The 14,077-nt window shown below is 39.1% G+C and overlaps 1 protein-coding gene and 1 non-coding gene across 4 annotated transcripts in view; both read left to right on the forward strand.

Moving 5' to 3' along the window:
• Nucleotides 1-14,077, forward strand: part of HSD17B12 (hydroxysteroid 17-beta dehydrogenase 12) — a 167,881-nt gene that overhangs the window by 132,183 nt on the left and 21,621 nt on the right. For all 3 annotated transcript variants that reach the window (XM_019948010.3, XM_019948011.3, XM_019948013.3), the window contains one exon: nucleotides 7,034-7,068. In XM_019948010.3, the coding sequence (XP_019803569.1) occupies nucleotides 7,034-7,068 (35 nt within the window). The remainder of the gene's footprint in view (nucleotides 1-7,033; nucleotides 7,069-14,077) is intronic.
• On the forward strand, nucleotides 2,044-2,149 carry LOC117313482 (U6 spliceosomal RNA). The gene has a single exon (XR_004527988.1). It is a non-coding gene; the product is annotated as a U6 spliceosomal RNA (small nuclear RNA).

A 14,077-nucleotide genomic window follows, 5' to 3' on the forward strand; every position in this document is an offset into this window, starting at 1 on the left:
TAATTTGCTTGTAAAAAGAAATTATTTGCTTGTGAAATAATTGCATAATTTGCTTGTGTTGTCAGTTTTCATACCAAACTAAAAAGTGGGAAACTCGGATTGGCTTTTGAGTATAAAATAAGGTTCCTTCTACAAACTCTTGATTACTGATGCCAAAGAAATGAAAAGAAAAAAAGTTTATTCATGTTAATTTCTTTTAGAAATGACACTGATTGTGGGTGCTCTTCTAATTACAACTTCTAATTACAAAAGCAATGCAAGCAGTTGCCAAAAATATGATAAATATTCCAGAATACACGATGGATACATTTTAGTGTAATGTCTTCAAGGATTTTCTAGGCCAGCCAATGCACTTTAAAAAAACTTTTATTTATTTTTTTTTATACAGCAGGTTCTTATTAGTTATCCATTTTATACATATTAGTGTATATAGGTCAATTCCAATCTCCCAATTCATCAAGCCAGTGCATTTTTGAGTCAGGTTATCTCAACTGAATGATCTAATAATACTGATTTTGATTTTGTATGAAGTAACTCAGCCTCTTATTTATTACCCAGCCAGGATATGCGTAGTTGTGGCAATAAATACCAGTAGATATTTCACTCTTGAGTAGAATATGTGGTGTCCCGAAGAGGAATTGTAAATTGAGCTATTGTTGGTGAAGACTCATTTATCTTTGTATATGTGTATACTCTATGGCCAGCTTGCATACAAAGTGATGTGATATCTTGGTATGAGATAACATATAGTGACCTTTCTCCCTTTGATTTTAGACATCTAGGACTTTTTTGTGGTAAGGATTGTTGAAACCGTCACTAAAAAGTATATATAGAGAGGAAACATTTGTTTTGTTTTCTTCTGCAAGAATTTAAAGCTCCCATTGTTGTAGAGGTACTATTACAGGACTTTTATCTACTTTTTAAGAAAGAATTAAATTTAAATTGTTTGCTGTATACTTTTGGAAACAGCCTCAACATAGAAGAAAACAAGTAAAGAAGTCATGTTTACTACTAGTTTTCTAATATTCTCAACCACTGAACTTACAAGTTATGGTAACCTTATTTTAGCGGTATCTTAAGAGGAACAAACATTTTCCTAGTACAGCAAGTATCACCTGCAGGTGGCCTAAAATAAGCATATTGAGTTAACTCCAGAAACAGCCTATAGGCTGTGAGGTGGAGTTCAGATAGATAGTGAGATTTCACAGAAACACTTGGTGTGTGGTATAAATAACCAGATATCAAGATACCAATTGATGCATATAAAGTAAAATGAGAATACTAATAGCTTAATTTAAATATCCTTTGTAAAACTTGATGTTAAAGAGAATTTAGGGGCTTCCCTGGTGGCGCAGTGGTTGAGAGTCTGCTTGCCGATGCAGGGGACACGGGTTCGTGCCCCGGTCCGGGAAGATCCCACATGCCACAGAGTGGCTGGGCCTGTGAGCCATGGCCGCTGAGCCTGCACGTCCGGAGCCTGTGCTCCGCAAGGGGAGAGGCCACAACAGTGAGAGGCCCACGTACCGCAAAAAAAAAAAAAAAAAAGAATTTAATTTGATGTTAACGTAGTGAAGCCTCTCTACTTAAACACAGAATACTGAGTTACTTGTATACACATAGCCAGATAAAGAAGGCTTGAAATTGAATTTATTATGACGTGTATTCTGAGTAGAAGGAAAGATAATTTAAGTATAAATAAAGGCATTAATCAATTTTATAAAAGCCGGCAGATTTCAGGTTAACTCTTCTTAGACTTTTCAGTGTTGTTATATTTGATAGATCCGAGAAGATGGTCTATTTTATGGCAAGGAGAAATTATGTAGAGTCAGAACTTAAGAGGAGAAACCAATGAACAGTGCAAAAGAATATAGCTTTTTCATGAGTGGATTTCTGTTTTTGCTGATGAATCATTTGGTCATTGAGCATTCCAACAAGTATTTCTGGCCCTTTAATAGCCAGGTACTGAAAACACTGCTTCTTCCTTTGGGTTAAGTTCTTAAAACTTCTTGAGTTTTAATTCACCTGTATAAAGAATATATTTTAGTGCTCGCTTCAGCAGCACATATACTAGAATTGGAATGATACAGAGAAGATCAGCATGGCCCTGTACAAGGATGACATGCAGATTTGTGAGGTGTTCCATATATATATTTATTGGTTTTTTTTTTGCGGTATCATGTTGTATACCTTAAACTAATAAAAAGTTATGTCAATTATATCTCAGTGAGATGGGGAGAAAAAAGACTATATTTTGAAGATGTCCACACGTTGATGACCATCAAGGCTGATTTATTGTTTAGCATGCTGTTGATATAATTTTGTAAGTCAGATTATATCTTATGGGGTTTTATTTCGTCTCTGATCATTTCCTGTATAATCTTTGCCATTCAGAAAGGAGACATTTAATATATGACATGCACAGTGTAAGGAAAAAATAGCTCCCAGTGTGTGCATTTGTATTCCCTTAATATCCCAGCTTAAGGTGATATTTCTTATTGGACTGTATGTATGTGTACATAATATGTAATGTGTAAATGTATATCTTGGGGAAAAACCTGAGTTGAACTTTAAAACTCTGCACGACTGCTTATTAAATATTCAAATGGTACTGAGATCCCTGGTCAGAATGAAGGAGTCCATCAGCAGATCTTGTAGACTTTCCTGGTAGTTCTCCAGATTGATCAGTGTCTACAAATCCCATCCCTTCTCACCTTTTGTGTAGGAAAGCTGAACAGTTAGTGGCTACCCCTGTCAACTCTACTTATCTACTTTGCACTTAACAAGTCTCATTTCCTTACTGCAAATGCGCTTGTGCATGCGCACACGCATACACACGCACAAGCACACATACACACACGCACAAGCACACACACACACACGCCTACCCCTAGATGAGAACATTTTTATTATCAGTCTTCTCCTTCCTCATCCTGTTTCTAGTGATCTCCGGACTTCGGGGAATTGCATAATAGCTTCTTTTCACAAAATGCTTGGGGACCTCTTTATAATACATTAGCTAAGCATTATGGTCCCCTGATGAAATGTACTAAATAAAAAAATGTTTTCAGATACGGCTAAGAATGCATATAATCTATCCTTACAAAGAAAATCCTCCACAACTGTTACCATGCCTGATGTACATCTGCTTGTAATACTAGCATGGGAAGCTGTCTGTGACGTAGTATGATATGCACATTGCATGACGTATATAATAGGATGCACATATTTTTACTTCTTTGTATATTTCATCCATTCAACAAAAACTTTTTTTATATGCGTTAATTCTATAGCATATTGTAATTTCCTGCAGCTGTTTGCATTCTATTCCCTTGATTAGAATTTTTTTTCCGCCTATTGAACTCTTATTTATTCTTTCAGAACTTAACTGAACCGTAATCTGTGAAGCTCTGCCTGTTTCCCTAGTCCCTCTCCTAAGTGTTGGTGCCCTCTGTCCTTACTCCTATTGTCCCACTCATAGCATTGTCATGTAATGATTTATTTATATAAATATCTGTTCTCTTGCTCAGTCGTGAGCTCCCATCACCCAACCCTGATTCAAGTAACTAACATGTCTTCTACTGAATGGAAGAATGCCTGTTTATTACTTTGCATTGCTCCAGGCCATGAGTTGATATGCATAGAGCATTTTGAGAGCTCTTTTATTTCCTGTGTCTGATAAAGTAACATCAAATGTATTTTGTGATTCCAGTTCTTCAATTCTTATCCATATGCTTATTGAGATTTTTTTAAAAAACTTTATCGAGGGATAGTTTATATACTCTAAAATTCATCCATTTTAAGTGTACAGTTGAATGGTTTTTAGTAAATTTACACAATCTTGCAATCATCATAGCACTCTAATTTTAGAACAATTCTTTTACCCTAAGAAGCTCCCAGTTGAGGCACTTCAAAATATTGCTGGAACCGTCCAGAAATTTCTGTGTGGTGAGTTGAATTGGATGACCTCAAAATGTGTCACTGTTTTTGGCTCTAAACTGTGTTGGGCACAACATACTTAAGGGAGGCCTAGATACTTAGTGGTGCTGTGTCCTGAAAGAAGAGTGCACGCTGGCAATAAGGGACATAATTTCCTTTCAGGGGCTTACTCCGTGGTGCACTCTGTGCTAGGTCCGTTATGTACATCACCTTATATGAAATTCAGAATATAATAAGCTGTGATGTAGATGCCTTCTTCATTTAATACATAAGGACTGCAGAGGAGGATAAGAAACAAACGAGGTCACGTGGCTAGGAAGTGGAAGGGCTAGGATTAGCTCTTTGGCCTGACTACATACCACATTGCCTTAAACATTTAGCAGCTATTGCTACATGTGGAGTGATTCCTATACTCCTATAAAAACATAAATCTAGGAAACATGTAAGCCGATTTGAAGAGTTGTTATTTAATCTGAAAAGAGAAGAGCTGACTGTGTTGAAAGGATAAACTTTGAACTCAGCTTTTTCTTTGACTTGGTTCCATACAGTTTTGGGGGTTTCCTTTTTTTTTTTTTTGGCTGCGTTGGGTCTTCGTTGCTGTGCGCAGGCTTTCTCTAGTTGCAGTGCGCAGGCTTCTCATTGCGGTGGCTTCTCTTGCTGCAGAGCACGGGCTCTAGGTGCGTGGGCTTCAGTAGTTGTGGCTCGCAGGCTCAGTAGTTGTGGCGCAGAGGTTTAGTTGCTCCGTGGCGTGCGGGATCTTCCTGGACCAGGGCTTGAACCTGTGTCCCCTGAATTGGCAGGTGGATTCTTAACCACTGTGCCACCAGGGAAGCCCAGTTCCATACCGTTTGGTCTGAGGGTGAGTGGGCACATTCTGACTTGAGTCAAGCAGACCTAGAAGAGCGAAGAAATAGGGTCATGTTTTAACAAACTATAAAATATTGAAGCCATTTGGGCTGTCAGCAGAATTTCTGATTGAGTTTGCTTTGGGGATTGTTTCTCTTTTAAGTCATAAAATGTTAACACTGGTTGGTCTTTAACAACTCACAAGGTCAGTTATGTCAGTTAGAATATTGGTTTGGCTGCTGTGGCAGAGGTTTAGTAATGGCTTAAATAAAATAGCAATTTATTTCTCTGTCAGATAAAAGGCTAGGTGGGTAAGCAATGTTTGGCATAAGAGCTCCACAATCATTAGAGATCCTGCCTCTTTTTATCTCACTGCTCTGCCACCATTAGCACATGGCTTTCACCTTGGGGTCTAGGATGGCTGCTTTAGCTCCTTCCATCACATCTACTTTCTAGCCATCAAGAGGAGGAACAGGCACAGAGGAGGACCTGTATTTTTTTCCTCCTGTGAGGGCCTGACCAAGAAATTGCATGTATTACTTGTCATCTTATCAGATAGAACATAGTTATAGGGCCACATGCCCTGTGAGAGAGAATACAGAAAATACAGTTTTTATGGCCGGCATATCCAACTGAAAATTCAGTTGTTATATTAAGGAAAGAATGAATGTTGAGAGACACTTGGCATTCTTTGCCCCATCCTTCTATGAAGATGAGTTTAATATGAGAAGCATAGAGGGACTTCCCTGGCGGTCCAATGCTTAAAACTTTGCGCTTCCACTGCAGGGGGCACGGGTTCCATCCCTGGTTGGGGACCTAAGATCCCGCATGCAGTGTGGCGCAGGCAAAAACAAACAAAAGAAACCCAAAAAACGCAAGCGCAGACTTATATGTAAGAAGGAGGGAGATAGGGGACGCTTCAGGCCAAACTCTTTCTTAGGGTCTCTCCTTTTTTAATCTGGAATATTTGACCAAATCTAGATACTTCTGTTGAAGTGATTCCCCTAGGCTTTGAAGACACCACTTTGTCTGTTTAGAAGTTGGCGGTGTGTTAGTCTACCTTTTATGACGCAGTGTCAGTTTGAATTCGTGTTCTTCCTGGAGAAGTGTACGCAATGGCCCCACGGTTGATATCTGGGTTGGGAGTACTCCAGAGCACATTCTACGCTGGTCAAGTCTGGATGCATTTTCTTTCTTCAAAATGTTTCTAGGAAAAAAATTCTCTGCTCGTCAGAATGCTGTTTTAATTAAGACATTATTCAAGATAGAAAGCTTAAAATTCCTATGGTTGGCATGCATGCAAACTTTTCTGTAACAAAACAGCATTTGTTTCTTAGAGAACTGATGATATTCTGGAGTCCAGAGTTCATACTCCAACCTCAGTACTTAACTATGACGTGGCCTTGACTAAGCCAGTGGATGTCTTAACTTTTCTTAGTTAATAATATCTTAAAACAGAGTTTAGAAGTACTTTCTCTCGTCATAGTATATGTATGTAGTCAACAACTATGAAGTCCTTTAAGAATGTGGGTGTCCATGGAATTTTCTGGCAGTCCAGTGGTTAAGACTGCATGCTTCCACTGCAGGGGGTGTGGGTTCTATCCCTAGTCTGGGAACTAAGATCCTGCATGCCTTACAGTACGGCCAAAAATAAAAATAAAAAAATTAAAATGCTGGTGTCCTTGTTTTCATTGTTGGTTATTTGAGATGACAGATAACTTCAACTTCTTTTAAGGATGCGTTTTACTCACAGTTAGCTTGAGCAACAAGAGAAATAAATGTGAAGATAGACCTAATACTTGCCAACATGTCACTTTATGGCATTCTTCTAAAGGCATTTTTGATAGGAAAAGGTTATTTTATCTCTTGAAATTAAAAAGCTTGAGTAAGTTTGGTAGGCAGGATATTTCTTGTGATAACATATGTCCTTTTCTGAGAATGTATTTTGGGAGACATAGATTTCACCATAAAGCCTTAATTGTTTGAAGATCTGTATGTCACTATTACATTTCAGGCAAGACTAATTTTAGCCAAGTTCACTGAAAATATTTACAGTATTATCTCCAGTAATTTCATCTGATTCCTTTTTAGCACGCTTGCCGCCGGCAAATTATACAGAGTGTATCAAATAACTGCTGTCTGTAGAAGTGGCGAGTGGTTTCGTGATTCCCTCCCTGTTTGTGTGGGTGAGTTCTCTCCATTCTCTCTGTAGCCTGCATCCTCACTGATGTTTTGTTTTTCTCTTTTGCAGATGACATGGTTGGTACTGCCTGGCATGGTAGAAAGGTGAGTCATAAGCTCACACACAAGCACTAGAGCAACAGAGCTCATGGTTATTTATAGGGGAGAATCCTTACTTTGAAAAATTCATTAAAGTGACTAATGAGCTCCTCCATGTCTTAGTGACAGAGTAATGTGCCAGGCGAGTCAAACGGTGGAGCATGAGTCATCTGGTGGTGGAGGCCTTTTCCACTCCATTCCCTTTTTATTTCCCTCTCCAGGGTTGTGTGGTTCCTTTACATCAGGATTTAAAAGTCTGCTTGAGTCACCATCACTAACTCAATTGCCTGCTGTTCTGAGGGGGCGATGGAGTTGCTAGGATATTCCCGGGAATACCTTCCTAAAGCTTTATGCTCTCAGAGCCCAAATCAGTGGACTTTCATGCAGCGAGACCCCATCCATCCTCTGGTGTTTTCTGTTCTTACTGGGAGAATGGATGTATGAGGGACTTGGGCATGTTAGAAAGTGATTATAAGATGTCAGCCCCCACCCTTGCCCTTGGAGGAAGAGGCTGTGTCCTCTAGCCCCAGCTGTGTTCCAGTTTGAATGGGGTTCCACTAGGATATGCTAGATGTCTTCATTTTTATTGAGAAATGTGTTGCTAAGTCCTTACATTTGAAATAGCGTGAAGTGTCAGATGGTAATTAAGCTCTGTTCCTCCCTTAGAGAAGCCTGAGCGATGGCTAAGCTTTCCAAGAAAACCTGTTGCAAAGAGCTGGGCTTGCTTGGTCATTTGCTAAATTTAGGGCTTCACAGTCATCCTTGCTCTGCAAAATAGCTTTGAGTTTGGAAGAGATCCAAAGGAGTCACAGCTTTGCAAAGGGGAGACCCAGGGACCCTACTTCTGTGAAGAAACCTCCATGACCAGCTTTAGGCAGGGTTTACAGCTCATGTTCGTTGATTCCATGTTATGTGCCAGGTGTTGGATGAGAACTTGATATTTGTTTGCTCATTTAACTCCGATAGCCTCCCACCGTCCTACAAATGAGGAGACTGAGGTTAGGAATCCATTTTGTTTGGCAGCTACTTTGTAGCAAGGCTCTTTCTTTGTAATGCATTTTACATGTGGTTTTGTATATTTTAATTGCTTTATTTTAGTAAAATTCCCCTTTAAAACCTTTAAACTACTTACTGATGGCTACAGTGGGAGTGTGCCCCTGACGGTCAGATATGGAAGTGATGGTGGTCAAACCAGACCAGAATCCTAGAAGATTACAGAGAATTAGGGCAGACAGCGTAGAACTCAAGAGGGATGAAGTTTGGGTCATCATCTTAATTCTAGTTTGGATATCTGCAAGTGACACAGTATTAATTCAGGTTAGTACATTCCATCCATTAAAGAAGAAATTTATATACCACAGAGGTACTATAAAAGGAATTTTTAAGTGTGTTGGTAAAAATCATATCAAAAGAGATACTGGTTATGACCAGGAAGAATTAGATTCAAAGAGTCAGAGAATTTCAGTACTTTAAAATTAATTGAGACCAACCCCCCCCCCCCATTTGACATAAAAAGTGATATCCAAAGAAACTGAGTGCCATGAGGCTACATAATTAGTTAGTAAATGATACAGACACAAGGTGCTCACACCTCTCTCTGTAGACCTAGCAGCCACGATCACAGTTGTATCTGGAGCCTTAGATAAAGACAAAGAATGCAAAGGAAAGGATCCATCTGTTTCAACAAGCATTCACTGAGTAAAGTTTATCACAGAATATGAATTGGATCCTTGCCTTTAAGAAATCAAATTGATTTTACACGGGGGTTGCGAAATGATCTGGTGGAAAGCCATCATAGGCTAGGTATTGAAACTGATGTCACAGGGATGATTGTGGCACCTGCTAAGAACTAGTCAGAAATGTAAGTGGGTTTTATAAATCGGTGCTTTTGGATAGGAGAAGGAACAGCTATGTCTGCTTGAGTTAAAGGAGTTACTTGTTATATTAGTCAAGGCAGGCTAACTGCTATAACAGACCACCCCAGAATCTCAGTGGCTTAATACTCTAAAGGTTGATTTTCCCCTCACGTCACAGTCTGGTGTGGATCAGCGATCGGGGCTCTGCTCTACCCAGTCATCCAGGGATCTCAGGCTCCTTCCATCTGGGGTGAAGGTGGTCCACTCTTCTCTTGGGCCTTGTGGTTCTCTGCAGAAACATCTGCATGCAGCCAGCAGATGAGGGAAGAGAGAGGAAGGATGATTTTATGGGTGGTTTCATGGGCCAGGCCTAAAAGTGGTGTCCCTCACTTCTGCCCTCATCCCATTGTCTAGAACTCAGTCACAGGCTACAGCTAACTGCAAGGGAGGCCAGAAATGTCATTAGCTGTGTGCCCAAGAAGAAAGAAAGACTCTGAGTTCACAGATCACCTGAAAGCATTCTTACTTACGTATTACAAGTGATTTGTTTATAGCCTGCCCTTTACACCATCCCCAAATGGCATAACTCTGGTTGGTTACCATACGTAGGTTTCATATCTCCATTGAGGAACAGCAGGGTTCTTTGTTGTTGTGGGTTTTTTCCCCTTTCACTGATTCTACTTCTGATGTATGCGATTTTCTAAACTCTCTAGAACTATAGCCTAGGGCCAGCTGACTATCACTAAACAAGTCTCTATAATCAAACTAAGGTATTATTATCATACAAGTAAAAAGTACATAATTACGTTATAGAGGAAACTTACTCTTTCCACTTGCCTGGAATTATAAACATTTTGTACAGCTGGAGCCAGGAGGTGGTTGCCATAACAACCATGGAAAAGCTAAAAATAGCCCCTTTCATACTGTATTGCTTAAGGTGGAATTATGACATGTTATGGTGTTTTAGGGCAGGCAGTTCTCTTTCATGTGGGAAATGTTTGCAAACTTTCTTCCACAAAGCAATATTTGTATAATGTATTTGGATCGCTGGTTCTAATTATATATCTGACCTCCGTGATCCAGGATTCTTTTCTGACATGGAACCCTGTTTTGATATGTTTCTCAGTCTTTTTGAGAATCTGTTAGAGAACTGTCTGTACCAATTTCTGTGTTATGTTTAAGCTTAAAAAAAAAAAAGTAATGACCCTCCAAGAGCACACTTATATGCTCCCTGATAAGAAGCGAAAATATGAAGAATTGGGATGTAGTGTTTTGTACAATCTCCCTTGTCTGCAGTCACACTCTGTATCAAGTAAGCAGTCCACATTAGGACCGACCCTGTGTTCCATTGCTTCACAGCAGCATTTACGCCTCCCCGTCTTCCCCCCCTCACCTGCAGTGTGGAGCAGTGATGAGAGGGTCCCAAGGAAGGCAGAAATCAGTGACTTACTTCATGGAAGACCTGTCACTTCCTCTATGACAGTAGTATTTTTGTAAGAGCTGTGCACAAGGATACTACAACAGTCTGATAGAATAGTGGGGCGTGTAAGGAAGAAAAGAGGCTTGGGAATTTTTTTTATCCGAGTGATCATTAAGGAGAGTTTTCCAATTGGGGATTTCACAGGACAGAGGGAAGTCTAGAAAGCATAGCTATAGGAGGCTATAAATATAAGGTACTGAATTTTATAGGGTTTTGTGTGTTTAATGTCTCGCTGGTGGGAGGGCTAGTCATTGAAGAGAATAATTTTGGATGAAAAGGTACTTCCTTATCTGCAGTGGTTTCTGCTTTGTTTTTTTGCAGTATTTTAATTCTAGTAGATCCTCAATAACTTACACCACTGAGACACCATCGTGTGGCTGTTAGCAAATAAGCAACCTGATGAATTAAGAATGTTGTATCACAGAAAATATTACTTGACTTGTTTATTTGGATATTTGTCATAGCAAACTAGAAATGTGCTGAAATATGAGAATCATGAGTCTTCATTATGGAACTTCAGCAAATATTCTCAATGTACCTTCCTGTCTTAGAATTGTTCCCCAAGTCCCCAGAAAATGAGAGATTAACCAGGGTTTGGTTTTATGTTTGTTTCTGTGTGCAATTAAGCGCAGCCCATTTTGTCCTTCTGCTTCATATAACAGAGTTGTCATGAGTCTGGCTGTGCCATGGAAACTGGTTTGACGTCACTAATTCTGCTTAGATGGGGGATTAGCGCTAGACAAAGTAGTTGATTTTAAAGGCGAGTCCTTTGTGCCTCGTGGTCCCAAATGTTCATCTCCATCTCTATGTAAAGAATAGATACTGTATACAGTACAGGGATTGAGACAGCTCTACAAGTGTGTTATTTGTGATTCAGACAAAACTAAGTCGAATATCATTATCCTTGGAGAGAGGGAGAGAGACTTTTATGCTGTCGTGTGTGTGTGGGGGGGAAGGCTTTTGGGAGACAAACCTTCTTCGTAGCACAGTGTTTTTGTGGAAGGGGTGTTTTCTCTGCTGTTACTTTGGTGCAGTGATAAATGCTATCCTTTTAGTGTTTACTTAGATCTAGTGCGTTCTCGCTTTATACTTCGTTGGTGCTGGATTTGCTTCCATGCATTTTAGAGTGCAAATATGGTGTTTTGAATAAAGTACCTTCCAATTCTGACTTTTCACTAACTCAAACTAACTCTACCCCCTAGAAATTTTAAATTAGGGTAGAATATTTAAGAAACAAAAATCTCACTTGCCTCAAGGAGTAAACAAAGCACATGCTTGCATAATTGTAGCATATTTGACTATTGGTCTGTATCAGTTTTGCAACCAGGAACAAGGTTTTTATTATCTTTAAATAAATTTTTCTGTATTGAAATCATTGCTTTGGTGAGTGAAGTTTTAGGAATCAACTTTGGTGAGGTCAAGATTTAATTTTTAAAATGTTTTTGATAACATTTAAATTTTAATTTTGGAAGACTTTTAAATTGTATTTCATTTGTGTGGAAGGAAATAAAGAATGTAAGATTTTTGTTCAAGAGCACATGCAGCCACCTCAGCCAATTTGAGTATCATCCAGCCCATAATCCCGCTGATAAAACCAGCAGTGTGATAGGTTACAGTGAGAAACAGCATCTTCTACAACTACTTCACATTGGCTTTTCTTCACTTGCTGTGAATGAGTAGGACATAGCAATTCCTGGTTACATGAGAAAACATTAAAATAAAGCACTACCTATACCTACAAGGATGCTTGGGGCTCAGGATGGGGTGCAACTTGTCAGGATTTGGGGTTACTTCTCAGAAAGCATATTGTATTGCAGAAGATACAATAACTTTCTTAGCTTCTACTTGATTGGGATCTGCCCTTAGCTTAAAGGTGACACATTCCAGTATATCATAAATATATTTCACTTTCTCTTTCTCTTTTTTAATAGATTTATCGAGATATATTTCACATATCATAAAATCTACTTAATTTAAAGCATATAATTTGATGGTTTCTAGTATATTCACAGAGTGTATCATCACCATGATCTAATTTGAGAACATTTTTAACACCCTATAAAAGATAAAGATATTTTATGGGACTTCCCTGGTGGCGCAGTGGTTAAGAATCTGCCTGTCAATGCAGGGGACATGGGTTTGAGCCCTGGTCCGGGAAGATCCCACATGCCTCAGAGCAACTAAGCCCGTGTGCCACAACTACTGAGCCTGTGCTCTAGAGCCTGCGAGTCACAACTACTGAGCCCACGTGCCACAACTACTGAAGCCCATGGGCCTAGAGCCCATGCTCTGCAACAAGAGAAGCCACCACAATGAGAAGCCCATGCATCACAACGAAGAGTAGCCCCCGCTCACCGCAATTAGAGAAAGCCCATGCACAGCAAGGAAGACCCAACACAGCCAAAATAAATAAATTTAAAAAAAGAGATATTTTAAATATCATAAATTAATACTGTATTAAAAGTCTCAGTAACCAAGGTGGTTTTTAACCCATTTCGATCAAAGGAATGTCTCACAAATATAGATAAAATGAAATTACTAGATACTCATTGCTAATTCACCAGTTTTTACCTTAGAGTTATTGGGTTCTAACTCCTGATAGGCATTCTTACTCTCTTAATATTTAAAAAGAAAAGCCTTTTCTGTCTGTGTGAGAGAGGCAAGCAAAAACTACAAGAATGGTGTAATTAATACATTGACTAAATATTTCCAACTTTCTTCAAAACCGTAATATAACAATTTAAAATTTGAGATTTGATTTCTATGTCCAACGTGTTAATGGATTTCGCCACTTAGGAAAGTGTATATAACTATTACTAATAAGGACTTCAGTTCAAAAACAGAAACAAAAAACAACAGCTCGTTTTCAGTGACTCATTAAGCGGAGGGTCCAGACTTCATTTGATGGTTGAAGTGGCATCTCGCCTAGAGGCTGGCAGATGGACTGGGTGACCTTTGGGAATTATTTCTTTTCAGATTTCTGTCTAAAATAACTTAGATGCCATTTAGTCATGTTTCTTTTATTATTTTGTATAAGAGGAGTCTGTATCGTCCTTTTTAAAAAATACTTAAAAATTAGGCCTTAGGAAGTAAATTCAGACCAAGAATAATGAGAAACTAAATTGAAGGAAAGGAACCTCATCTAGAGGGCAGGAGGCAGGTGGGGCAGATTGCAGTAGCTAACTAAGGGGACCAACCCCCTGAGAAGAATGGATTTGAGGGGGAAAAGCTGGCTGTTAATTCTGTCTAAAATTCCTAAAACCCTAACCTCACACTTTACGCAAGCCATATACGACTGCTGACAACTTGTATGTTTTTACAGCGTTGCTTTCCTCAAACTAATTTTCATTTATTTGTAGACTGAGTAATTCCTGGTAACTTTCTGACTTTGAACTTTCATTAGTCGCTAAAAGTTACAGTAGAAATTGAGCTTGGCCTCTTGGCAAAAGAATATGGTTTGATGAACTATAGAGTCGCATGATTTTAGAGTCAACTCTACATTTAGTGCCTGAGAGCAGGACGTAACCATTCATTCGTGTAAGTACCTGTTACATGCTCAGGACCGTGCAGAGTATTTTGAGGAAAAGTGTAAGATAAGGGCTCTGAGGTCTAGAAGCTTATGGTTTTTTTGAGGGAGAAGAATGTTTATACTCATAGAATGATTAAATATGACAGCATG

The sequence above is a fragment of the Tursiops truncatus genome, chromosome 8, assembly GCF_011762595.2.
Source record: "Tursiops truncatus isolate mTurTru1 chromosome 8, mTurTru1.mat.Y, whole genome shotgun sequence".
Taxonomy (NCBI): Eukaryota; Metazoa; Chordata; class Mammalia; order Artiodactyla; family Delphinidae; genus Tursiops; species Tursiops truncatus.